The following is a 26505-nucleotide window of genomic DNA, read 5'->3' on the forward strand; positions in this document are numbered from 1 at the left end:
TTGCAAGTCCACTTGAGATGTGCCATCAAAAAATTACAGTTTCAAAGGTGAATTCACCATGAAGCCAATGAAATATACACTTTAGGCCCCCTCACTTAAACACACCTCTGTGAGGGTCCTAGCAACAGGCTCACATGACCATATGCTTCTATAAAATTGGCCAAAATAGATATTTTAACTGCAAATGGTAAAGACCACTGTCTGTTTTCACTCCCAACTTCCCCTCTGTCACGCAGTCCCCCTGTGTTGAAGTGGCTGTGGGCATTTGGGGATATGTAAATTGCTAATTCGGTTACTGTGGTTCCCAGTAACTTCCACACAAAGTTAGCCCAGCTATCCTGCTGTGGGAATGGCTTCCAAGGAAACTCCTGTCACCTGTGCCCACTCACTAGACTTCCTGCCTTGCAAGTGCAATGCCAGAGGGCACAGGTGACATGAATGATCCAGGGGCTCTTGTTAACTGTAAGTACATGGGTGGTAGAGGAAAAATGAGATTTGAGATATACAAAGTCAGTAGCCAGTCTGTTGAGAGTATTAGAGGTGTAGGCAGGCAATTAGTTAATACCAGTAAGTTATTTTTTCTGGTCTTTGTTTCACTGTAAATATTACTTTTTGTACCTAGTTTAACATTTTTCTTTAAAAGCTCTCACCCCTGCCCCAAACAATCATATACACTTCAGGCTGGTTGTGAGACCAGTTGGACTGGTTGGGTGATTGTTCTCCAGCTATTCCCCCTGGAGGGCATTTCCAAGGGCATTTCCAGGGTCTAAGGGGATGGATTGGGGTCTGTGGATGACACACGTCCATGTCAGTGCAGGCCTGTGTGCATGTCCGTTTGTGGTTGTGTCTATGTATGAACACAGTGTGTGTATGAGTGTCTGGGCTTCCAGCCTCTTCCTGGGCGCCGGCTTAACACCGGGCAGCACTGGGGCTTGGGGGAGGGGAGCTCGTGTCCCACACGCGCTGGGGCCCTGAGGAGGAGGCGGGGAAGGAACGGAGACAGCACAGCTGGCCTAGTGTGGCGCTTCCCCTCCCCCGCTGTGACGTCTTCCCAGGCCTGGGATCCGAGGCGCAGCTCCTCCCTCTTTGTTCTTCAAAGAGCAGGCTAGCTTCCTGGGACCCCCTGGGTCCTGGGAAGGCGGGGGGGGGGGGGGGGGGGGGGGGGCGGCGGGGCGGGGGGGGGGGGCGGCGGGGCGGGGGGGGGCGGGGCGGGGGGGGGGGGGGGAGGCAGTTCCTGGAGGATTGAGACCTGGGGGTTGGGGGTGGGGAAGTAGGAGGCCCAGGCCCCTGGGCCAAGGGAAGAATCAGGATAGAAGACCTCTGTAGAGCCCCAAACAAAACAGGCAATAATCCCTGCCCTTCTGGGGCACAGGTTCTTGTGGGAAAAACAGTCAAAGGTACATTATACTAAATTTATCATTTGTCAGTTGGTGATAAGAGCTAAAGAGCAAAGTGAAGCAAGAAAGCGGAGTGGAGATTGGGAATTGTGACTTTAAGGCTAAGATCAGGGAAGGACTCACTGAGAAGGTGAAATATAAAGAGGTGAGGCCAAAAATACCCACGTTGCTTTCCAGATACGAAAAAAAAAGGTTGCTTTTCAGATACAAAAAATAAAGAGGTGAGGCCACATGCTACAGGGCCACTGGAGGGAAGAGGATTCCAGTCAGATGCACAGGCTGACTAGGACAACCTGCCAGGCTTGTCAAAAGAACAGAGAGCAGCAGAAGGGGCAGAGTGGGGTTGTCTGGAGTGGAGGTAGCAGGAGTTGTAGGAGGTCAGATCAGAGCCACAAAGTGGGAGGCTGATTATGTAGAACCTTCTAGGCCATTGCAAGTGCTTTGTCATCTCAAAGTAATGTGAAGCCATTGGAGGACTTTTTTCCCCCTTTTTTGTTTTGTTTTTGGAAATTTTAATTTTTATATAATTTCAAACTTTCAGAAAAAATACAAAAATAGTACAAGGATTATACATCAATTATACTGCAATTAAAAAAAGTAGAATAATACAAGGAACTCCTGTATATGCTTTTCCCAGGTCTACTAATTGTTTACATTTCTTACATTTGTTTCATTTGCTTTATAATTTCCCTCCAAATATAATATAGGTATAAAATATTTGTTTTCTGAATCCTTTGGGGGTAAATCAAAAACATCAAGTCCTTTCGCTTGTTGTTACTCAGTATGTTTTCTGAAAAGGACATTCGTGGTATAATAGTACAGCTATCAATATCAGGATATTAAAATAAACAATACTATTATTTAATGCCAGTCCATACTTAAATTTCCTCAAATGTTTCAGTGGTATCTTTTATAACCCCTTTTTCCCAATCCAGGATCCCACGTTGCATTTAGTTGTTATGGCTCTTCAGTTTCACTTAATCCAGAAAATTCTTGATCTTTAGTTTTTTAATATAATCCTGGAATTCTTTAAAAATTTTATTGAAGTATAATTGATCTACAATGTTGTTAATTTCTGCTCTGCATCAAAGTGTCTGTTATACGTCTATGTATTTTTTCATATTCTTTTCCATTATCATTTATCACAGGATATTGAATGTAGTTCTGTATTGTTACGTAGGACCTTGCTGTTAATCCATCCTACATATAATAGTTTGCATCTACTAATCCCAAAGTTCCAATCCTTCCCTCCCCACTCCTCCTCCCCCTTGGCAACCAAGTCTGTTTTCTCTGTCTGTGAGTTTCTGTTTCGTAGGTATGTTCATTTGCACTGTATTTTAGATTCCATGTATAAGTGATATCATATGGTATTACTATTTGTCTTTCTCTTCCTGAACTACTACTTGACTTAGTATGATAACCAGTAGGCCCATTCATGCTACTGCAAGTGGCATTATTTCCTTGTTTTTGATGGCTGAGTAATATCCCATTGTATATGTACACATCTTCATTATCCATTCATCTGTTGATAGACATTTTTGTTGTTTCCATGTCCTGGCTATTACAAGTAGTGCTGCTATGAACATAAAGGAGCATGTATATTTTCAAATTATAGTTTTCTCCAGATAAATGCCCAGGATAGGGATTGTAGGATCATGTGATAACTTTATTTTTAGTTTTTAAAGGAAACTATACTCTTCTCCATACTGGCTGTACCAATTGACATTTCCACTAGCAGTGTAGGAAGGTTACTTTTTCTTCACACTCCCTTCAGCATTTATTATTTGTCGACATTTTGTTGATGGCCATGCTGACCAGAGTGAGGAGATGCCTCATTATCATTTTGATTTGAATGTCTAATAATTTGTGATATTGAGCATTTTTTCATGTGCCTGTTGGCCATCTGTATGTCTTCTCTGGAGAAATGCCTGTTTAGATCTTCTACCCATTTTTTGCTTTTTTTTTCTAAATACTGAACCATATGAGCTCTTTGTATATTTTGGAAATCAGTCCCTTGTTGGTTGCATCCTTTGCAGATATTTGTCCTGTTCTGTAGGCTGTCTTTTTGTTTATGGTTTCTTGTGCTGTGCAAAAGCTTTTAATTAGGTCCTATTTGTTTGCTTTTGTTTTTATTTCCATTACTCTACGAGACGAATCCAAAAAGATATTGCTGCAATTTATGTCAGAGTGTTCTGCCTATGTTTTCCTCTAGGAGTCTTAGAGTCTCTGTTCTTACATTTAGGTCTTTAATCTATTTTATTTTTGTAGATGGTGTTAGAGAATGTTCTAATTTCATTAATCTACATGTAGCTGTCCAGTTTTCCCAGCACCGCTTATTGAAGAGACTGTCTTTTTTTTTACATTGTGTATTCTTGCCTCTTTTTCTTGTAGATTAATTGACATAGGTGGGTGGGTTTATTTCTGGGCTTTCTATCCTGTTCCATTGATCTGTTGGTTTTTGTGCCAGTACCATATTGTTTTAATTATCTAATGCCTTTTTAGCACAGTGACATGGGAAGTAAAGCAGAAGGAGGATGATGGGATTCCTGAAAAGAGTCGGAGGGTGAATGGATAAGGAAATGTGATATGCTTGCTAATAGTGGAGTTACGAATTCAAATTGGCAATTAACAGGTTTTTGCAGGACAGAACCTTTGGGGAAGAAGCAGGAGTCTGAGGCCCGCAAGAGAGCGCTCTCAGGCAGATCCTGGAATTCCCTAGAGGCTCAGAATAAAAGTGCAATCAGCACTAGAAAAATAAATTGCTTCCTTCCTGTCCCCAAAAGTACTTACGCTGTGAGCAGGATTCGAACCTGCGCGGGGAGACCCCATTGGATTTCGAGTCCAACGCCTTAACCACTCGGCCATCACAGCCGCGTGCGGCCCTGGGCCTGCGCAACTATAGCTGCCTATCAACACGCCCGTCTCCAGCGAGTACCGCCCTGCTGGGTTGATATGTCAGTGCGCATGCGCCTGTGAGGCAACCGAAGAGGCAGCTTTCCGGTCCTTCCTCCCTACCCCAAGACACCACGCAAAACGGCCCCAAATCTGAGTCAACATTCTCATATCCTTGTAGGCAGACAAAGGGAGGCCGTTAAACCATGGTTCATGAAAGCTGGGGTTGGCCTCCAAATTTGCACTAAAAGTGCACAGGGATGGAAACTCAAATGGCGAGGAACTGGCTAGATAAGAATAATCTTTGGTGAACTGCAGTAGAGACGGCGAGGGTGGGGGGAGGGGAGAGTCCCCTTGGGAGTCTGGAAACGTGTTGCTTTCGCAGCAATAATATACTACACTCAACTACCCCAGGCACCGCTGGGATTCGAACCCAGGATCTCCTGTTTACTAGACAGGCGCTTTAACCAGCTAAGCCACGGCGCCGGTGAGGAGTTAGTTGCTTCTAGATATAGATCAGCTGTTCATGAGGGGGACACTAAACGCGAAGTAACCGGAATAAAGGTTGCCATCGATTTCTAATCACTTATCCTTTCCAAGGGTCCCCCCTTTCCAAGTTCTGAGCCAGAGCTTGCTCTGCACCAGCTTCCCTTCTCCCACACCGCTTCCCAACTCGACTATGAATGACTGTGGGATTCCGTGTCTTAGCCACCTAGACCTGCCTTCTCATTGGGAAAGGGTGTGGGGAGAAGAGGGATATGGGTCCTCAGGGGAGGGAATAACTCATTCTCACTATTACTCAAGGGGAGGGAAAGAGCCTCCCCCCTCTCCCCCCCAGGGGTGCAACCCAACCCTCAAACTTTATTCCACAAAGACCCGGTATTTTTTTCCTTTTTGTATTAAAAATAACAGACACGATATCAAAAACACAAATGCCATCGGTAGAGGGTACAGCTGAGAACACCTGGGTCCCACCTGAGGGGCAGCACCAGGGACTCCATGGTCCACCAACCTCCCCCACCCTGGAGCAGCTAGGGGTTTGGACCGCAGGGTCCTCCTTGGGCCTCACACCCTCCTCCTGCCCTCATCTGGGGAGGAGGTGGGGGAGAGGGCTGACTCCCCCAATAAATAAATGCAGCCCCAATCCCCAGGGACAGGGACTCCGGCTCAGCTGGGACTTGGAGAGACCACTTCAGCAGCTTGTCAGCAATCTTGTCCAGGAAAAGGAACGACTCCTCACTGGGGATGTGATGGGAGTCTTCTCTGGGCTGGGCCGGGCTGAAGAATGCCACCCTCTGTTCCCAAAGAGGCCAGAGGCAGCCCCTGGGTCCTGGGCTGGTGACGGGGGCCCCACTCCCCTAAAGCAGGAGAAGCTGGGGCAGTTCTCTTATTGGTTGGTCCAGCCACATCTGAGTTCTGAGAGTTGGGGCATGAGAGAAGGAAGCTTCTCATGCACACCTGGAGGTGGCCCAAAATGGAGTCTAGCTGGTGCCATTTTCTGTGGCAGGTAAGGCTGGACTGGGTGAGCTCCCACCTTGCTCCTCCTCTTCCATGGCCAGGTCCTGAGAGCTCGAGACCCTGGCCCCAGCTTGGGCCTGGGCCTCATCGCTGCCCTCACCCTCACCACCACCGCCACCACCCTCGCCTCCGCCCTCCTCCATGGGCTCCAGCCCCAGTCCATCCACTTCCGAGAAGAGAGGGTCATCAGGATGGCCAGGCTCTTGGGTGCTGCTACCGCAGTCCACACAGGCCTTGGAGGAAGAAAGGGTATGGGTGAGTCAGGCAGATTCTCAGTACTGACCTGCCAACCCAGCTCCCCTTGTCCCCAAGCCCCAGAGGACTTTCCAAACTGTATGCCTAGGAAATACTAATTCAGGCGGATGCACATGGGGTCAACAATATTGGAAATGCATCGCATCCTGTCTCCGGACCCCACTCCGGGACAGCCACAATGTACATTAGTACAGGACTGGCCCAGAAAAGGTCCACAAAATTCACATGGTTTAACACTAAATAACCCAGCAGCAAGCTCAGTGGAATTAACATCCTTCAGAATTAATGATCCAAGGAACAGTGAAGGGATCAGCCCTTAGCCTCTGTCCTTTCAACTTGAGCTCAATTCCTTCTTCACCCTCCTGGCCCAGACTTCTCCTCTCACCATCACATCAAGGGCCCGAGGCAGTTGACCTTTCCGGACCCAGGAGTGCACAGCACCCAGTTCCCTCCGCTGGTCCTCCGAGAACCGAGGCTGCTGCTTCTGCATGGCCCGGAGCCGCTCCCGGTCCTGCTTCAGCACAGAGGCCATGTCCCTGCTCCAGGAAGAGGTTCAGGAAGCAGAGAATGGGAGCTGGGGCCAGGGCCCACGAGGAGCCTGGCACTTTTCTTCTATCGCAGCCCCCCACTTCGTGCCTCATGCTTCTCCCCAGAAACGTGTTCTGAGAGTTCAGGCCTTCCCAAGACCAAGAAAGCTGCTCTCATCCTGACTATTGCTGGGGCTCCAAGGGGCAGGAGACAGAACAGGAATGCCCCAGGGCAGAGCCAGGCCCAGAAAGAAAAACCCAAGTTAGCTAGGGAGTGAGGGGGGCAGCCTCCCCACTCCTCTGAAGGGGAGGCAAGGAGTGCTCCCAGAGTCCTCACCTGGAGGGCACCTGATAAGTCATCATGACACGCTGGTCAGCATTGGCCATGAGCAGCCAGATGGGATCCTGGAGCACATACTTAATGACCTGGTCCCCAGGCTCAGCCCTGGCCTGGGCAGCCCCAGCCTCAGCCTCTGAAGAATCGATGCTGCCAAAGTACTTGCTCGTGTGGCTGCTCTGACTGCTGCCTGTAGAGTGAGAGGCAGGTAGCCAAAAGTCAGGCCAGTGGGTGCTCCACCAGGCCTCACTCAAGGTTGCAGGTCCAGCCCACTGGCCTTAGAAAGCAGGGCGTGGACCCAAGCCACTCAGCCAAGGTGCAGCCTGGCTTCCCAACTCCCCAGACACTGACCTACCCTAGAAAGTATTTGGGGGGGGGGGTGGGCACTCACGCGTGATGCTGGCGGAAGTGCTGCCCCCTTCATGGGAGCCTGAACCAGAGCCCAAGCCGGAGGCCAAGGAGCCTGAGGCAGCAGAGCCCGTGCCTGATCGAGAGTCCTCTTGTAGCAGCAACTCCAGCAGGTCACTGGAGCCCGAGAGAGCATCCTGGTTGGAGGACTCAGTTACCTCCGCCTGGGGGAGGGGAGGCGAGGGGGACAGGGAGGGATTAAGGAATCAACACCTAGGCTTCCCTTCTACTGCTGCCACTGGATGGGGGCACACCCAGCCCAAGTGGTCTCTTCCCACTCCATGACAATGGGCTCAGGCTGAGTGAGAGGAGAACTGGCGAAGAGGAGGGACGTGACGCTGGACCCCTTCCAAGTGGCAGACGCACTCTCAGAAGTTTATGGGGATGTCCTCGCCACCTGTCAGACAGGACTGTCCCCACTTTACAGATGAGGCAGCTGATTTCTGCCTTGTTCAGAAACTCAGCTGGGGTCTCCCACCCCATGACTCCATCCTTTGGGGACAACCAGGAGGGCAGGAAGAAGCATGAGGGGGAGGACCAGGTGGTGGGTTGGGGGAGAGAGCCGTGTGGGGGCCTTAAGAGGATGGGGGCGGGGGGAACCGGGTCAGAGCTCACCAGTCTGGCCTCTGGTTCTGCCGTCTCCTCGCTGGGAGGGGGGTGCCCAGCACTGCTCCCAGAGCCCGCTGCCGCTGCACCCCCCTCACCTCGAGGGGCCTCCTCAAGCTGCAGCAGGTTTAGCTGGAGTGGGGAGCTGCATCTTGAGTTGAAGAGCGGAGAGTCGGGGCGGTGGGGAGGGCTCAGGGGCAGGGACGGAGATGGGGAGCGGGAGGCAGGGGTAGGAGGCCCCTCAGCAGGCATCTGGGGTGCCCCGTAGGGGTAGGTGGATGGGGTAGGGAACAGATAGTTAGGGAGCACCAAGGCCACCATGGGGGTCACCAGGGGGGCAGGGAAAGCTGCAGGAGGCACAGATGTGGGAGCAGGAGGGAGAGGCTGAGGGCCACCTCTCGGGGGGAACACGGGGAGCGGGTATGGCTGGACCACAGTTGGGAAGGGAGGAGTGGCTGGTGGCGGGGGCCAGGGGGCAGAGGGTGGCACAGGCGAGGGCTGGGAGATGTAGCCGGGGGCTTCGGCCCGAGTTGTCTGGTGGTGACGTGAGCGCTTGGCTTTGGATCGGCAGTGGTGGCGGCGGCCAGGGATGGCAAGGCTGTGGTGGCATCCTGAAGGGAGAAACAAGGGTTAGCAAGGCCCTCAGCCTGGGGGTTAGGCCCCTGCAGCCCCCACTGCCCTGCCACTCTGACCAGGGAGAGGGTAGGTAAAGGACCTCTGGCTCCCCGGCCCACACATAACAGAGGGGACCCGGGAAGACGGGGAGCCTTCAGGGAAGAATCACAGCGACAGGGGAGGATTTATGGACAAAGGAGCCAGGGAAAGGAGAAGTTACATGAAGGGTTGTGCTGGGGGTGTGCAGAAGACAGAGGCATGCTGGCAGACAGGAGGCGGCAGGGTAGGCCCATGGATGAGTGAGCAGGTGGCTCTGACCCCTCTGCCAAACTCCAGCAGGCACTGCCAGCCTGGGTGATCCTCCTGCCAGTTGGGCCGTGCTCTGCCTAGCTCACAACGGAGCGAAGAGGTGGGCAGGAAAGCCCAGTCCTGAGTCCTACGTCTGCCTTCAGGGAGCCTCCTGCAGGCACCTGGAGGGCAGCAAGCTGCCCCAAAACGCTGATCCTCTGCCCCCTGAAGTTGCCCCAGTCCTCCCAGCCAGTCTACATAGACCTCCCAATCAGCAAACAACAGAGTCCTGAGTGGGCACACTTCCTGCCCCTACACTGGGCCTGGAGCGGCTTACCTGAAGCAGAGCGCCTTGGCCTGCCTCTGAGTACAGCTCCCCAGGCTGCCCTTCTTGGGCAGCAGCCCAGACCCTCACCTTAGTGGGGAGGGGCTGGCGAGGGGCCTGTCCCTGGGCAGGGCCCTGGTGGTGGAGGCGGCAACACCCTAGGTCCCTGGAGCAGAAGCCTCTCCCTCAAGAACTCCCTCCCCTGACATTCTGGTCCTCGACCGGGCCGCGGGCAGGCTCAGGGGCATCCCAGGTGGCTACCTCGCTCGCCAGGGGCCGAGGGGGCTGTGGAGGAGCTGTCCAGTCCACGCAGCCTGCTGAAGTCACGGAAGCGGCTGAGGAAGGCCTGCTCCTCCTTCTGTGTGTGCAGGGACAGCACGGCCTTGGTCAGGCCCACTGGGCGGTAGGCGTCTGGGGCTGGGTCAGGGGCTACCGTAGGACTAGGGGCTGGGCTGGGAGCTGGACCGGGAGGCAGGCTGGGCAGGTCCTCCATCATGATGATGTCTGAGGATGAGATGAGGGAACGGTCAGGAGCACCTCACAATTAGCACACCTGCACCAACCCCTCCACGTCCAACAGCTTAGCCAAACGCCCGGCCTCTACCCTGTGGCCAAGCCTAGGCCTCCCCTGAAAATCCTGGCCACCTCCCCCAAAGGACCGGTTCTGGGCAGCTCCATGCAAAGGTGTCTCAGGGTAATAAGAAAGGACACTCGGTCCCCTCCAGGGGCCTTACCCAAGGATGACACCCCCATGACCCTCTTCGGAAGGGAAGCCCACCCCGACTCTTTCCTCACGCATTTTCCAGGTCAATGCCCAAAGACCCTTCAAGGGTTTTACAACAGCGTTGCCTTCAGCCCCTCTGTGGGGAGCACCTTAGGTTGAACCCTGCACCCCAAACTTTGTGTGTGAATTGACAGTAAGCAGGAAGCAAAGTGGGGGACAGACAAGGTGGCGAAGGCTGGCGGGCAAGCACAGAGTGAGAAACGCTAAGATGGAGGCTCCTTCTCTCCATTTGGGGCCAGAGGGCAGGAAAAGGCAAGGAAGGAGGGAGCTCTGGCTGAGGGACCAGATGGAGCCCTGGTTCTGCGCCCCTTCAGCCACACCCATACCCGACTCCGGGGGCTTCTTGTCTCCCACATGGACGATGGTGGAGCTGAAGCTACACTGACTGGTGATGGACACCACGCTCTCCGCCTTATTGGCCAGGGCGAGCGGGCTCAGGGCTCCTCCTCCCACCACCGGCTCCTTCAGAGGGGTGGCCCCCTCCCCAGGCAGCACTGCTGATGGATCTGTGCAGAGAGATGGTGCCAGTTACCACCCTGCCCCCCGGGTGGCTGGGAAAGGAAACCCCGGTGCAGAGGAGATGGATGGCACAGGGGAGGCTGGCAGGGGGACAGGACAGAGTGAGGTGGGGGCCCCAAAGACATGTAGAGGCACAGGGCCAGAGGACAGGGCTGCGGGAGCAGGGCAGGCCCGAGTCTTCACCTTTCTTGGCGCCCACAGAGACTGGGCCTGCCCGCTGCTTGTCGTCGTCGGAGGCCGAAGAGGCAGTGCAGGAAGAGGAGGACGCACATTTGCGCTTTGCGGTGCTGGGGAGGTTGCAGCTCTCCAGGTACCTGAGGAGGCACCAGAGGACATGAGGGCAGGTCTGGGTGGGGCGGGGCCGCGGCCCCAGGCAGAGAAGGTGCCCAGATGGCCTGACCTGAGGATGCTGTCCAGGCAGTTGATCTGCTGGTAGGAGCAACTGGAGGCTTCTTTCCGCTCAGCGTCCTCAGCGGCCAAGGCCACTGGGGCCTGGATTGGAGCTGGGGCCGCCTCCAGGTCTGGGGATTGGCAGGGAAGGGTCTTGGCCTTGAATGTGCCAGTAGCTGGATCAAGAAGAGAGAAACTCTTCTGGGTTGGGCTGAAGGTCCAGGGACCCCCCAGGCCTCGCTCCCCACCCACACCCTCGCCAACTCACCAGGGACACGGGGCCGGGGCAGAGGCCGGGCCCGGGACTCAATAAAAAGCTGCTGCCCCTGATGCTTCACCAGGTGCACATCCTTACAGATCTGCTGGAAGGTCACCTGTGGAACAGGGTGGGGAGTGGGCAGCACTGGGGGGCCTGGCCAGCCTCGGGAGCCCAGAGCGTAGTACAAGAGAAAGGCCCCAGTGGGAAGATTATGACGCGAGCAGAACAAGAAAGGAAAGGAGGTGGACGACGCTCCCCTGGGCTTGGCAGGGCTGACTCTTGAGGACAAGGGGACAGGACAGGGGACTCAAGGGCCACTCACCGGGGCAGGAGGCCCAGGTCCCTCGGCATCACCCCCATTGCTGTCACTGGAGGAGCCAGGGCTGAGGAGAGGGCCAGAGGAAGGCACGGGGCCTACTCCACAGAGGCCCGTGGGGCTGGGGCTGTGCACAGGCTGAGGCAGGGAGAGTGACTATGGGTTAGGTGGTCTGAGGCCCACTCTGCCCCCTTCCTTATCTCCCAAGCCCCCTCCCATCAACCGTTACCTGTAACAGCAGCCGGTGGATCTGCTCTGAGAGCTCTTGGATGTCAGAGTCCAGGGACAGAGCAGGGCTGGGGACCGGGGGAGTGAATACATCTTCATTCAGGGGCGCCCTGTGGGGTGCGGGAGGGGAGTTGAGCCCTGGCCCCTCCACGCTGGCCCGCCTTCCAGGGCATGATCCACTTACGTGCCCACTTACGTGCGTACTTTGTGGCGGCCCAACACAAAGGCCACCTTGCGGCTCCAGGGGTGCACGAAACCAGCCCAGCTGGTGTCCATGGTGACGTACTCCCCATTACGGGCACAGAAGCGAATAGGGGAGTGGTCAAAGGGCTGGCCGGCCAGCTGCAGGACTGAAGGCCATGGGAAACAAGGTGCAGGTCAGTGGGAGGGAGGGCTGAGTGAGGTGGAATCCCCCCAACCCCGAGAGACACAATCACAGGAGCAGCCCCAAGGAAGCCCTGGAGACAGCTGGAAGTGCGATCAGGAAGAGAGAAACTCACTCTTCTTGTGAATGGCCAGCATGAGGGGTCGGTCCTCCGGATGCAGGAAGAGGAGCACTGGGGCCCCCAGGAGGTCCTGGGGGAGGTAGCCTAGCAGCGGGGCAGCCCTGAGAGGAGAGGGGGCATCAGAGGGGCCAGAGCCTCGGCCCTGGCCACCTCCTTTCCCCCCAGATCCTGACCTCACCTCTCATCCACATCCTGAAAGAGGCAGCTGGGTGTGTGTCGTGTGGTGAAGATCCTCTTGTCAGGGGGGATCCGGGGAGCTGAGGCACAGGGGGCGAGGCCATTGGATCTCAGGCAGAATGCTCCCGCTCCCGGGCCCTCCATGTGCTGCCTCAGGCCTAGGCTGGCAGGCAGATGGTTCCCTCCACAGCTCTCCCCCGAGCCCCCTGGCCTCCAGAGACGGTCTGGACTATCTCTGTGCCCCACGCCAATAACGAAACTGAAAACCAAGGCACTTTTCTTTGCCTTCTCCTAGCTTGGAGCTCTTACCCAGCTCGACCTCTAAAGGGGTGTTCAAACCCTCATTCTGTTTCAAAGTTGTCTCCCAGACTCCTGTTCTGCTTCACCCCCAGCCTAGAGGAGGCACCCTTCCTCCTACCCCAACCAGGTCAGGCCTGGGGCTGCCCACCTTCATAACCAGAGTGAATGCGCTCTGCGATGAGCAGGCAGCATGGCTGGGCAGGGGCCCCGTCGGAGACCCGGATCTTGGTCACATATGGGGTTAGGCGGAATGGCTGGTACCGAGGCCCCGGATCCCGGTCAGGACCCCCTCTAGCAAGGAAGAGAAAGGGGCATTAGAGATGATCAGTGAAGAGCCACCCACCCTCCAGCTTAAGGTCATGGCTGACCTAGCAAAGAAGGGTGGGGGGATGGGAGGTGGAAGGGGTCTGCTCCCACGTCCCCCACCAACCTGATACGACAGAAGACAGACTTCTCCTGGGTGAAGTCCTTGAGGCCTGAACCTGAGACAGACCAGGAGGGCAGTGAGTACGGCTCCACATCCCCTCCCTGGGCTGAGAAAATCCCAGCGAGGAAAAGCCTGGGTCCCCTGGCCCCTCACAGCAGTTGCTTCCGACGACTGCTCATCGTCCCCTGAGCACTTAGGGACCTCACCTGCAGAGGTCCCTGGGCCCCAGGTGGGCAGGCGGGATGGGGTGGTGGAACCGTAGAAGACGCCCACGTCCTGGGGAGCCAAAAGCTCAGAGAAGCGGGCACCCCGGAACACGTCCCGCTTGCAGCGCAGCAGGACACCCGCCTGCTCGGAAATGTAGACGATGCGGCCTGTCAGGAAGGAGACAGCCACGGAGAAGGTGTCCTAGGCGAGAGAGTAAGGATGAGCACAGGTTCGAGAGCTGTGGGAACGGGGCTGGAGGCATGTCGGGTGTGGGGCGGCGGGGGGGTGCGCACTGACCTGGTTGCGGAGTGTGTACTCAGATGTGACGTGCTCCAGCTCCTCCAGAGTATAGGTGGACATGTCCATGGCACACGGTTCGCCCTCCTCCAGGCTCCATTGCTGGTAGAACTCCTGGTTGGCTGCAGGGGTGGGTAGTGGTTTAGTCACTCAGTCATGTCCGACTCTTTGCAACCCCATGGACTGCAGCCCACCAGGCTCCTCTGTCCATGGGACTTCCCAGGCAAGAATACTGGAGTGGGTTGCCATTCCCTGCTCCAGGGGATCCTCCCAACCCAGGGATGGAACCCAGGTGTCCTGCATTGCAAGCAGATACTTTAACGATTAAGCTAGAAGGGAATCCCTATGGGGTGCGGGCAGCAGCGCATTTACCGAGGAGACAGCTCCCCACGGTCACCCAGAACCTGACCATTATCCTCCCAGGAGCACCACTCACCTTGCACCTGCTTGACACAGGCCAGCGCGTACTGCAGTGTGGCCAGAGTCCCGGAGCGGCCCTTGCCCCTGCGCTCCGGGGGCAGCCGAAGCTTGAGCTCTCGCAGTGCCGTCATGAGTTCTTTCTGAGTCCTTGCCCGAGCTGACTGTTCACTGCTGCAGGGCCCACAAGGAGGGAGGGGGTTACAGGCATTAGCCCCAGAGCCTGGCCTTCAGTCCCCTTGCCCCCGTCCTCCCCGTCTCCCCCCACAAACCTGCAGCCACTGGTAGAAGGGTTGTCTGGCTCAGAGCTGGCACTCAGGAGGCTATAGGCAATAGAACTGCTGGGTGGGGATGGGCTCTGAGAGTTCGTGCTGCAGGAGAAGCAACAGGCACACGATGAGCAGGCCAGCAGCTGGGGCCTGTCTCCCTGCTCAGATGGCTCCAGAGACCACTCCCAGAACCTGCTACACCCATCCAGACACACCTCTTGCTGCTCTCAGTGGTCTCCAGCAGGGCTGAGTCCTTGCCATTGCCGGAGGAGGAGCTGTGCGAACTCCGCTGAGATGCACCCCTGGACTCGGGTCCATTGGACTCATTGCCGCTAGAGCCATTGCTGTTGGCATCCGTGTCATCAGCCAAGCTGGGGCCAGGACAAGGTCGGTGCTCTGGAGGCCCAGGGGATGGACCCCCTCCAGGACAAAAGGGTTCCCCTGGCCTGGGGTCCCCTCCCCCTTCAGCCCCTTCTAGGGGGCCGCTTCTGCTCATGTCTGGGCCATGGGGAGGGCAGGAGAACGGGGAAGGTGGAGAGGCCACCACAGACGCTCAAGGGGCCCAGAAGGCCTGGCTAGAGGAGGGAGGTGGGAGACCCAAGCCTCAGAGGCCTCAGAAGTTTGACCACAGTCAGCACCTGAAGAGACCAAGGAGAAAAACCTGGGTTGTAACTTCACAACACCTGTCGGCTTCACTCGGACCCTCCCTTGCAGGCTCCCATAATCCTGGGACCCAGGCTTCCAACAGGCAGCCTGGGCAAGTTCTGTTCCTGTCCCCTTAGCCGGGGCTGTAGGTGGGTTTTCCCCCAACATCCCCTGTCAGTATGGCCTGGGTTAGATAGAACCTGAGCGGTCGACTAGGACTACAGCTGTGAGCCACAGCCTGGATACCTCCCATCCCCAAATTCCCATCAGTGCCCCCCCTCGGCCTGGGACATCAAGACCTCAGAGCAAGGGTTGAGCCTGCCGCCTCCTATATTTAGGCCTCCGGGCTAATTTTACCCGGGGGCGGCGCCACCTCCGCCGCACATGCGCGCGGACGTGCGCGGCCCCACCACGCGCTTCCGCCGCCGTCGCGGTCGCCAGGGAAACCGACGTCAGCGGCTGAGCTCAGCGGTTGCTGGAGGGCCCACAAGAGGGCGGCAGGGGCGACCCCTCCCCCCTTTCTCGGCGGAAACAGGGGGAATGCCACCCTCCCATACTGGCAGATGCAACCAGGGGTCGCCCACCTCTAATACATCCCAGGTTCCCGGAGGCCTTGGTGGCTATAGGAAGAGGGGCGGCCATCGGAGTTTCAGAGGCTGGCCTTGCTCCCCAGGGCAAAATATAATCACCGCCGCCCTCGGCGTAAAAGCCTCGGCCGGGCACTCGCCAGGATCCCAGTTATGCTGGTCAAGATAACACAGCCTTCCCTTCTCCGGCCCCTGCACCCTCTCCCGACCCACAGGACCGAAGCCGGCACCTGCCATTGTCAGGAACCCAAGAATCCTCTCTCCTCACTCCCCTACTTTTCTGTACACTCAACCACCCCACCCCCCTCAACATACACACCCATCCGAGGCAGACATACTCAGCTCTGACCAAGGGACACACAATAGCCAGCAGGTAGTTAGTTCTTCCCTTCTCCAACCACACCCCCAACCCCAGAGCATTTTCTGAGCTGCAGGAGAAAAGGGAAGGCTGTGGCCAACAGCAGGAACTAGCACCGGGAACGGGATGTTCCAGCTTGAACCGGGCTGACATCACGGCCGGCGCGAGGCCAGGGATTGGAGGAGGGAGCGCAGGGAGAGCGTAAAGCCCGAAGAGGTCCCGGTGCTGGGGTAAAACCGGGGACCCCCGAGTGACAAAGGCAGTAGGGGAATGCCTGGGGAGGGGAGGGTGTGAGGCCGGGATGGCTGGGAGCCGGGAGAAAGCTTGAAGTAAGGTAGGCAAGCAGGAGTGCGGACGCTCAGTACACGGTTCGAGGAATACCTATGTCCCCGGGGACAGAGAGGGGGTGGACAACCGCAAGCAAGGCGGATTACTGGTGTGCCGTCTGAGCGCCCGGGCCAAATGCGGTCCATCAGGCTGCAAGTGGCGGCAATCCGGTTCAAGGCCGAAGACTGGCCACTGTGGTGGCCGCGGAGATGCTTACCTGGCCGCGCGAGCGCCCTCCGGCCGCCTGCCTGCCGCCGTTGCAACCCGCAGCGGAGTGGAAGCTCAGCGGGGCCAGGAGGCGGGTTGCATAACGCCAGGCACTGCCCCTCATTGGCCTCCTGCCGGTGGAGCCGCAGGCCCCGCCCCCAATTGGCTGGGGATCTCTTCCCGGCGCCTGATTGGCTACTGGCCCCCACTGAGGTCAGGGCTGTGTCACACACACGGGCGCACGTGGATCTGGGTGCTGGCACTGGACTGAAGGGCCCCAGACACCACAACCCAGCCAATGGGCGCAGTACGCCTTGCACAGTAAATAATGGAAGGGAGGGGAGGGGAGGTAAGCTGCCCCTATTCGGGGAAAATACCTGGGCCACAATAGGTATTTAAGAGGGGTCTACTCCCTGAACTGACCTGTCCTGCACAACAGGACACCCTGGCCTCGCCAGAGGGTGGGCAGAAAGAATGCAGACCTTAGGAGGTGGGCCAAGCTGGATGAGATGACTGGTCCTTGGGAGGAGAGGGACAGACAGAAACCCAGCTTGGCTGTTCCTAGGTTCCCCTCCCCAGCCTTGTCGTCATCATAAAGCCATATCCAATCCCTTCCTCTGACACTTCAAATCCTGTGGACAGCTAGGAGGAGGGCAATTTGAGGAGGGAGTGGAGTGGGATGATGGATGCCAAACAATGGAAGCGGCAGATAGAACCCAACAGAGGCTGTGAAGGGAAACAATGGCAGGTGCTTCCATGCCACTCTGAGCAACCTACGTGGTGACTAGTGCTTTTCTCCTAAGGATGCAGCCACCCACAGTTAGGGCTGGCCCCTAAGTGAGGGCCAGGAAGCCAGGGCTACAGGGCAACAAAGGGGGTGGCTGAGAGAAGAGACCTTATACACAGAAAATGTGGGGTGGCAAGGCCTTCAAGTCCCCACCACTAGGAGAAGACAAAGCCAAGCACCTCATCATCTATCTCCTTAACTGTATTTCCCAGCCCCTAGAAGAGAACCTAATACACAGTAGGGTGATAATAAACATGGTGACTAGGGGAGGAGGAGGGACGTCAGCAATAGAGAAGGGGCTGGAAATTATAATTTATTTATAATTATAATTATATATATATATAAATATATATAAATATATATAAATTATATAAATTATAATTTATTTTTAAGAGGCAAGGAGCAGAACCCTGAATCCTAATTTGGGGAATAAAGTGCCAGTTTGAGCCGCAAAGAGCTGCAGTTACACAGACCCCCTCCAATCAAGACTGAGCTGTAGTTCCTGTAGGGCTCCCTAGAAACGTGGGTGGCAAGTGAAGAGGTTGATGCTGACGTAATCAGCTGTGGGTGCACACCCCTCATTGTCACGTGGCCTAAGCTGTCCTTAACAGTGGTGTTCCCCATGGGGGGGGGGGCGGCGGTGGCAGAGCAAGGGTCTGTGGAAAAGCTAGACGCAGGAAGGTTACAGAATAACCCAGAAAAAAACAAAGCAAGAAGTCACAGGAAATAGAGAATTCCGGAACGTGAATTCTCAGTATTCTCTCCTTGAAAATGGCCCCCCAACTCATATACTGTGGTCCAGTCCCTTGTCTCCTTTTCAGACACCTCTCTTGAAACCGCTTTTCCTCTTCTCCGGCACTCCTCAGGGCTCTAGAGTGATCTGCCCCGACACAGGCGGTCCTTGCTGTCCACCTCCACCTCCATATTTTTCTTTTTCGTAAACAAAAAGGTCGCGCTCCAGCAGCCCCCACCTGCTCTCAAGGCCCTAACCAGAATCCTGCCTCACGGTCCCCACAGTAACCAGGCCCCGCTGCCGTCAATGGAGGAGAGGGGGCGGGAGGCGGCGGTGACGTCAAGGCGGAGGAAGGGGGCGGGGCGGGGCAGCCGGGGAATGTGGGGCAGGGAGGCTGGAGAGGCAGTGGTTTGGGAGACGGCCAGCCCGAGAGGGCGGCGGCCAGTGCACTTGGGAACATCGTGTACTTTGGGCAAGTATCCCAGGACATGCACCCGCCTGGGCGCCTCCCCCAGCCCAACGACAGCCGTCCTGTCCCCAAGCCAGGGATTCCTGGAGAGAGGATTAGGAGGAAGGGGTCCCCCCTCCCTCGCCCCCATGCTTGGCTCTCCGCTCGAGGCTCGCATCCGCCCTCCCCCTGGCTTGCTCCTACAGCTCCTGGCATTGGCTTTCCCCCTCTCCCAGACTGTACACATCTGCTGGCCCGGTCCCAAAGCCAGGGCGGGGAAGTTGGAGGCCCAGGTTCTGCAAGAGACCTTTGCTCTTCCCTGAGGCCCCCTTCAGAGCTTGAATCTCTTGTTACTATGGCAGCAGAAAGAGGGAGGAGGGATAGGGAGAAGAATGGGTCTAGGATGAGGAAATCGAACGGGTAAAGAGCAAGTAGCCCAGGCTGGAGCCTGGATCTTGGGAGAGGAATAAAAGGGAGGAATAAGCAAGCCTGGCACCTCAAGACCAGAAGAACCAGGAAGAGGGAAATGGGGAGGACGTCACCACAACTTGCAAAAAACAAACAAACAAACAAAAAAACACCTTAAGAATGTGAGAATAGTTCCCAACCACAGCATTCACATAAATCTTACACTCTGTCACAGTTATTTTGTCACTCCATAGCCATTTTTTTAACCTAAAAAAAAAAAATTAAGACACGACCCAGACATTGCACTGAGCACTTTCCATACGTTATCTTCTTTAATCTTCAGAACAATCCTGTGAGATGGGCATCACTATCCCCATTCCACAAGGACCAACTAAGCCTCAGAAATTACTAAACTTGCCTAAATTGCTTCATAATATGTTCTCAGGCTCTTAATAAATGGATTTAAATCTGAGCTGTGATAATGGTTCGTAATTCTGGCCTCTTACCCTTCAGGAACCTATTGAGGTGTTACCAGCTCTGGGAACCTGGACCTCTCAAATACCCAGCCAATTCTAAGTTTGGTGCCTGAAACACAGACTTCATCCACTCTCTCTTCTCCCTTAGGACATTCAGTTGGCACTCTCCACACACTTCAAATCATCACAGTCCCAGTTTTCACATGCTCACAAAGTCCTTGAGAACACCCTAGCAGCCACCGGCCCCCCTGATTTCGTAGGAACCCCACTTCCTCAGTCTTCCACCTTACAGCAGGCCACTTAACCACAGGCCTGGCTGCTTGTACAGACAGATACACCCTGTAGATGCCTCCTCACTCCAAGAACTCAGGAAGACATTATGTACAGCCAATCTGCACAAGCCCATTCTCCCTCTCAGGATCTGACAGTTGCTACCTCACGTTTACTCCCAAGAATGGCTCTGAAGCCCAACCCCTTCCTTTTACACGAAAGAAAGACACCTAGAGTCGAGATTTGATTAGCTCAGGGTCACACACGTCACCCCACCTGCAGCAACCGTTTGGTACCCTCCCACCTGCCCTACCAGGGCCTCTCTCCAGCCTCAGAACCCCTGCCTATTTCAAGTGCTTAAGGTGCCTACCCAAACAGCAGTCACGCCCTGGAACGCCCCCCACCGGCTCTCAGGGGTCCTGTACCATAACTCCCTGGGAGCAGGGTTCTCAGCTCCCTCAGTTCGCCAACTTCCAAGACCCTCCCTGAGGCAATCAGGGGTCCAGGGACCTTAGGGCGTTGAGGGATGTGATGTAAGGGACTCCCGCTCCCATCTCTCTAGAGTTGAGTTCGCAGTCCCTATTCCCCCACAACCATCAGAGCTCACACCGCGGTGATCACGCCATTTGGAAGATCCTCGGAGAATCTCACGGACAGAGGAGCCTAGTGGGCTGTAGTCCAGTGGGTCGCAGAGTCGGACCCTACTGAAGTTACTTAGCACGCACGTTTCACTACACTGCACTAACACCCCTCCTTACAGAACACATCACCGTGGAAAAATCCATACCGACGGCCGCTCCTCACCCGCCACGCCGGAGCACTCACCGCTCGGCGCGCACACCATCCAATTTCTTCCCAACTAGGATCAAGGGTACTTCACTTCTCCAGGCCCACCCGCCGACCAGGACGCCACGCCCCTGGAGCTTATTGGCCTAAGAGCGCCGACCCATGCCCCGCGCCGCGTGCTGCCACCCAGGCTCCGCACTGCCACCATCGGTGCCGCCCGCCTCCGTCATCTTCTCATTGGTCAGTTTGCCAACCAGCAGTGACAGATCCACGTGCGGGAGGGGCCGCCCTAGCACGTTAATTGGAAGTCTGATCGAAAGCCACGCCTCCACCCACCTCCGAAGTCCTTATTGGCTGTGGCAGCATTGCCTACCCACCCCTCCCCGACCTGCCTAGGATTGGTGACGCAAACGCCAGTCCAGCCCTTCAGATTTTCTCATAGGCTGAGGTGTCTAGGAGCTGTAGAGGACACGTGCGGGCGATCTCACGCGGCAACTTGTTTACCTAGAAGGTGGGGTTTTCCTTGACGACACTCTTCCTTAAGACTCTCGAGTCTGCGCATGCGCAGATGTAACCGGTCGTGGCTTTCGTAGGGGCACTTTGTGAGCCGTCAGGCGCGTGACAAGAGCGCCCCCGCGCTGGGACTTCGGACCTGGATTTCGGAAGTTCCTTGAAGCTGAAAGGTGGGAGCGTTAGGGTGAAGCCGTCTTCAGGTCTCAGTACCCTGTCACAATGATGACCATAGCCACCTTCCAGGTTATTTTTTGTAGGCCAGGAGGTGCACTGCTTACAAACTCGGGAGAAGGCAGCTGACTTAACTTCCTGCTGCCTCATAAATGAGAGAGAGAGGTTACATAATCGGTCCGGATTAACACACTAGTTTCTAATGGGGTCAAGATTTGGTACCTTCGTATCAGGTCCCTGATAAAGTGGGTCCTAAGGCCTGCAATAATCCTACACCTGTAAATTACTCAGTAGATGAAGCGCGAACCTGAGCACTGTCTCAAAAATAGTAAGCCCTCGACAAGTGAACATTATGATGACTGTATACCTAATTGTAAGAATCATCTGGCTCCTTTACAACTGCTGAATCGATCTCTGGGGAAGGAGCTTGAAAATCTATTTTAAAAAAGCGTTCCTGGTAGTTCTTCGGAGCCCAGAAGTCTGGGAAACACTAAGTTTCCTGTGCTGTTGAATCCTCATGCTGCAGCCCAGAAAAGTGGGCCCTCCAGAACTTACCCAGCACTCTCCACGTACTATTAAAGTGCCTGTGGGCAGGGATGCTAGGGTGCCACATCATGTGTTACAGAGCTGGAAGTTAAGGAGTTCAGTATAGTGTACAAGGTAACCAGTCCCACAACAGAGCACAGGAGTAGCAGGCCATCTAGTCAGCTCCACACCACACTTGGCTGGGTCTCCCTGAGAGGTTTTGTTCAGTAAGTATTTATGAACTCCTTCTGGATGCTGGCACTGTGCTAGTCAGAATGAGGGAGAGAAATTTCATGGCTGCCCATCTACTTCAGGCCTAGGAATAAATGACCACGGGAGAGACTGAAAGCATCTGAGAGTTAATTAAGGAGTAGAAAGGGATCCAGTAAACAGTGGAGTATGCCCTCAGGGAAGGGAGAGCAGGGAAAGCTGGGAAGCCATGCTTCCAGGTTTCCAGTGTCAGGGTTCACCATGCTGACACTGGGATCATGAACATTTTCTATTACCAACTCCTTGTGCCCCCTCGTGGCTACTTTGAGAATCATACTTTGCCTTTGCCCTGCCCTGCCCAAGGTCAGGCCCCTTGGCAAAGCTGTCTCTTCCAGATGTATCCTCTCAACGTTCCGGTTATACCTGCAGATCCAATATGCTTCCCACTGGTTAAGAAAAGATCTTAGAACATCACCTGGTTACTCATTACACATTTATTGTACATTTTCACAATCTGGATGCGCCACAGAATTGGGGGCATGGGGTGAGGGAAGGGGGGCAGGGGATACTGGGATAATATGGGGGGGTCTAGAACACAGCACCCCCACCCCCAGCATCTCTCCCTACCCTTTCACACCACAGCTTAGATCTTCCTGCTCCCCCTCCACACAAAAACCTCAAGTGTGGGGAGAAGAAAGAGTTTGGGGGTCCCCTCCAGTGGCAGGTTAAGGGAATTCACCCTCAGACCCCTAAAATTGTGCCATTTAAAAAGACATTAGACCGTTCCTTTATCACTTCACCTAAGAGGGAGACAGCTCTCTCTGGGCTTGACCGCCCTGGAGAGGGGCAAGAATCCCCATCTTCCAGCAAGTCCCATATGCATATTGGCAGTGACTAGTACCCCTGCCCTAAATTCAAGGGGGCAGTCAGAGGAGCTGGGCAGTGATGGGGTAACACCCCCCATATGAGGAAGGGTTTTCAATCCACCCCCCAGCAGGGGTGGGACCAGAGATTTCAGGCAGGATTTGGGGGGATGATGCCCTGCCCCATCCTCCCCAAGGCAGTGATGACCCCCTCACACACTGTAGCCACCTCTCCCAAAACAGATCGGATTGTGGCCAACCCCCAACTCTCCTGATGGGAGGAGGAGGAGGCAGATCAGGCAGACAGGAGGGAGGGAGACCTCGTGGGAATGTCAACCGAGCACCCCACATGAAAACTGGGGAGCAGGAATGTGGGGAGAGACTCCAAGTGGCAGAATTATTGGTCCATCATAACACACTGAACTCCAATACACTTACACACCAGCTGGGGGGAGGGAAAGGAGGGACAAGAGGTTTGGAAAATTGGGATGGGGATGCAAACTGGACTAGAGGGGCTGGAGGGGGTGATTCTGGGGGCCAGAACAGCCTGGCTCCCCAAAAGCCCAGGCTCCCCACCACCTGCAAGTAATGTCATGCAAATGAAAGTGTGATACAAGGACCAACAGGGACTAAATCCTCAGTAAAAAAGAAACACACGTTGAAAGACTGAACAGAAAAGTGATGAGGGAAAGGAAACCAAAAGGGATGTCAGTAGGCAAATGGATGCTAATTAACATGCTGGAAGCTCCCAGAAGACCATGGGATTCTTAGGACCAAGAGGGACCAGTCTCAGAGCCTCCCAATGATGCAAAGAAAATGCACCTAGGGAAGCCTGGACGGTTGCTTTTTGTCTTTTTTGTATGGGGGGTGGGGGGTGGAGGTATGGGGAAGGCCAGGGTGGGAGGAAGGATCAGCTAAATCCAAGGGAAGGAGAGAAAGAGGGACTATTGCATAGCAGATGCAAATGAAGGGGACTTGGGGTTGGTCAGGAAGAGAGGGAAAGGGAAGGAGGGAAAGAGGAAAAGGAGGTGATGGGAACCTCAGGAAGGGGTGTTAAGGACAACTGGAAAAAATCTTCTAGTAATAAAACTACAAACAGACCAAATATATATAATATTATATATGTATAAATAACAGCTGGCTATTTACAAGGGGGCACACACACGACACACACACACACGGATCCGGGGGAGGTGGGGCTGGAAGATATGGCTGAGAGGTGGAGGAGCGGCTGGGGGTTGGGGGGAGAGGCCCTTCTCTGGGGAGAGGCCCTTCTCTGGGCAGGGCAGGCTCCTCAGGGGTTTAAGAGCTGAAGTAAACTGTGGAGAGGGAAAGAGAAGGAAGAAGACGGAGAATGGAGGAAGAGAAAGAGAGAAAGCAGTGTGTCAGCCCAGCCCTGCTCCCACCTTCCCCACCTCCCAGCTAGGTGACATCCCTTCCCCTCTTGGCCTCCGGTTCTTCATCTGTAAAGCAAGGAGGCTATACAGATCGGTTCCAAGGTCTCCTCAACTCCATGGTATGGCCTTGGGGCCACAGACCCCTAATCCTCTGAGAGCACAGCTCTCAAACAATGGGGTGGTTTGCTTCCCAGCTGTTTCTCAAGCCCCTCGGTCTCTGCTGCTCTCCCACTCCCCACTTCCAGGTTCCCAGTCTATTATGCTCTTAGGCCTAACAGGGCCTCAAGGGAGCCTTGGGGATCCACCAGCTTTCCTGTTTTTGAAAATCTTAACAGAAATTGCCCAGAATCAGGCAAAGTGCAAGCTAAAGAACTTCAAGGTTTGGGGCTCTAGATGAATCAGAACTGCTGTTGGCAACCATATATGCTTTTTGCTGAATACTAAAATCTAGGTTAATGACCTTCAAAACCCAGAAACCGCAGGGGAACCCTCTCCATGAAAGGGCCCTAGCCACTCCCACCCTACTCACCGATGATGATAATGAGGATGATGGCGCAAATCACTCCCAGGATGATCATCATCTGGGGATGAGAGGGAGGCTCAGTGAGACAGACCAGGATACTCCATTCACCCCCCTCCTCCCTATCATCCCGCCTGCCTCCACCCTTACCTTGAGGTTTTTCCACCAGTATTTGCGCTTGAGCTTGGCTGCACTAGTTTCAAACTGGGAGGCCCCCGCCTGGAGGGCGTCGGCACGGTCGTCCAGCTCCGACAGCTTCTGGTCCCGCTCCAAGACCTTGTCTACGTTCACCCTCATGATGTCCACCACCTGGGTGAAGGCCCACAAGGCAGGGGGGTGTGTGCCAAGGCCCATCTCAAAGGGCACTCCTCCACCCACCATGAGCTCACACAGGGAACAGGCACCCCCATGTGGCCTGGCTAACATGCCAAGGACATATACAGAACATGCCTAGCACACCAGAGAAATGCAAGCAGCACACAGCAGGTGCATGTGGTAGCCAGACCGCTCAGATATCACAGCACCACCCTCTATTTCCCGAGCCTCAAGCAGCCTGCCGTTCACCAGAGCATCCACCCAGGGTGAAAACACCCCAGGTTAGCCAGACCAACATCCCCACGGGCCCTCCCGTACTTGCATGCTGACAAGGACGGACCATGGTATATTTTCGTACCCAAACATGAACTGCCATCACCCCCAACCCAAGATGGACCCCCGTACCGGTTTGTCAACCCTCAGGATCCTTCCCACTGTTTCTGACACCACCACCCCTACTTACCTCATCCACCTGGGCCTGGGTCTGCTGCAGTCTCCTGTTACTAGTGAGGTTTGGAGGGGGCGCAGGAGGGCCTCCCTCCCCAGCCGGGGCGGCGGGGGGGGCGGTGGCAGCGGTAGCCGACCTGAGGGGCAGGGGCGGATTAAGAACCAAGGCCTGCAGCCCTTGGCCCCGCAGCCAGGGCTCCGCCCATTCGCCTGTCCCTCCATCCGTTCCTCCATCCGTCCCTCCCTTCCTTCTTGCCGGGAAGAAAGCCACTCGATGCGAGCCCCGGCCTACGTCCAGCCCCGCAGGCGAGCTGCTGCGTGACCTTGAGGAAGGCCCCCTCCCCCTCGGGCCTCAGTTTCCCCGCCTGTCAAATGAGGGCGACCTCACAGACACGGTCCGGGGTGGACCCAGCAGCGATGACAGAGGCGGAGTGGCCAGACGGGGAGTCCGCTCCCTCCCGCGATCGGCCTCCGTGCGGCCAACCCGGGACGCGGGGCTCTCCTGATGCCCGCGCGCAGTCACAGGCGCCGGCCTGGTCTCGGGACGCGGGGCGCGTGGGGGACGCGAGTCGAACCCCGGGCCCTCCCCAGGCCCGGGCCTAAGGGCGGCGGCCAGTGCCGGCCACCTGGTGCAGGCGCGGGCGCCGACTCACATGGCGGGGGCAGCGGACGGAGGACTTGGCAGCGGCAGTGATGGCGGCGGCGGCGGCGGCGGCTCGAGCTGGCTCCGACTGGCGCTGGCTGCCCGGGACGGGAAGATGGCGGCCGCACGTCACCCACATCCGGGCACTGCGGGCGGGGGCGGGGCGCGGCAGGCCACTAGTCGGCCGCCGGGCCGCGGGGGCGGGGCGCCGAGGGCGGGGATCGCGGCCTGCCAGGTGGCGGGTTCGGCGCCGCAGGGCCTCAGTCTCCCTCGCTGCGTGCGAACCCTGAGCCTGGGGGCCGGGCTCCCTACACCCACCACGAGCCCACCGGGTCTGACCCCAGCCCTCCCCGTCGTCCTCGCCGTCCTCCTGCCCCCACCGCCTGGCCCTTAAGGCGCCCTTCAGCCCCAAACACATCCTCCTCCTCGGTGAAAGCCCTCAACCTGTCCGCAACCCACGCAGCCCCAGGTCCCAGCCTGCCCCCACGTCCCAGTGCGGGTTGAGCAGCCTTGAGCATTTGGAAGGGGCAGGGGGGTTGGAAATCAGAAGGGGCAAGTGCAGGTCGGAGGCAATGTGAATAGCTGGGATCCTGGGAGTGGTGGGA

The 26505-nt window shown here is 55.9% G+C and overlaps 2 protein-coding genes and 2 non-coding genes across 12 annotated transcripts; all 4 read right to left on the reverse strand.

The window, feature by feature from the left end:
- Positions 1 to 1248: 1248 nt before the first annotated feature.
- On the reverse strand, positions 1249 to 26045 carry VAMP2 (vesicle associated membrane protein 2). Of its 2 annotated transcripts, XM_061389712.1 has the most exons (6): positions 25911 to 26043; positions 25274 to 25394; positions 24646 to 24804; positions 24505 to 24556; positions 23839 to 23897; positions 1249 to 1260 (listed from the first exon to the last, which is right to left on the reverse strand). In XM_061389712.1, coding segments are annotated over exons 1-5 (351 nt in total). In that variant the 5' UTR covers positions 25913 to 26043; the 3' UTR covers positions 1249 to 1260; positions 23839 to 23880. The 2 variants fall into 2 exon arrangements, with proteins under 2 accessions (XP_061245696.1, XP_061245695.1); XM_061389711.1 differs by lacking the exon at positions 1249 to 1260 and having other exon boundaries at positions 22195 to 23897; positions 25911 to 26045.
- TRNAS-CGA (transfer RNA serine (anticodon CGA)) lies at positions 4187 to 4268 on the reverse strand. Its single transcript has one exon. It is a non-coding gene; the product is annotated as a tRNA-Ser (tRNA).
- TRNAT-AGU (transfer RNA threonine (anticodon AGU)) lies at positions 4702 to 4775 on the reverse strand. Its single transcript has one exon. It is a non-coding gene; the product is annotated as a tRNA-Thr (tRNA).
- Positions 5170 to 20589, reverse strand: PER1 (period circadian regulator 1). Of its 8 annotated transcripts, none has more exons than XM_061389597.1 (23): positions 20336 to 20589; positions 14480 to 14902; positions 14268 to 14366; positions 14015 to 14169; positions 13579 to 13700; positions 13281 to 13482; positions 13078 to 13129; positions 12796 to 12938; positions 12349 to 12427; positions 12165 to 12271; positions 11861 to 12014; positions 11666 to 11774; positions 11443 to 11574; positions 11130 to 11235; positions 10872 to 11037; positions 10655 to 10785; positions 10279 to 10458; positions 9430 to 9672; positions 7950 to 8551; positions 7318 to 7498; positions 6927 to 7116; positions 6448 to 6598; positions 5170 to 6040 (listed from the first exon to the last, which is right to left on the reverse strand). In XM_061389597.1, the coding sequence occupies exons 2-23, from the start codon at positions 14758 to 14760 to the stop codon at positions 5771 to 5773; spliced, it is 3855 nt and encodes a 1284-aa protein (XP_061245581.1). In that variant the 5' UTR covers positions 14761 to 14902; positions 20336 to 20589; the 3' UTR covers positions 5170 to 5770. The 8 variants fall into 8 exon arrangements, with proteins under 8 accessions (XP_061245581.1, XP_061245586.1, XP_061245585.1 ...); XM_061389602.1 differs by having other exon boundaries at positions 20315 to 20589; XM_061389601.1 differs by having other exon boundaries at positions 20298 to 20589.
- Positions 26046 to 26505: the final 460 nt, after the last annotated feature.

This window comes from Bos javanicus, chromosome 19 (assembly GCF_032452875.1).
Source record: "Bos javanicus breed banteng chromosome 19, ARS-OSU_banteng_1.0, whole genome shotgun sequence".
In the NCBI taxonomy this organism is placed as follows: domain Eukaryota; kingdom Metazoa; phylum Chordata; class Mammalia; order Artiodactyla; family Bovidae; genus Bos; species Bos javanicus.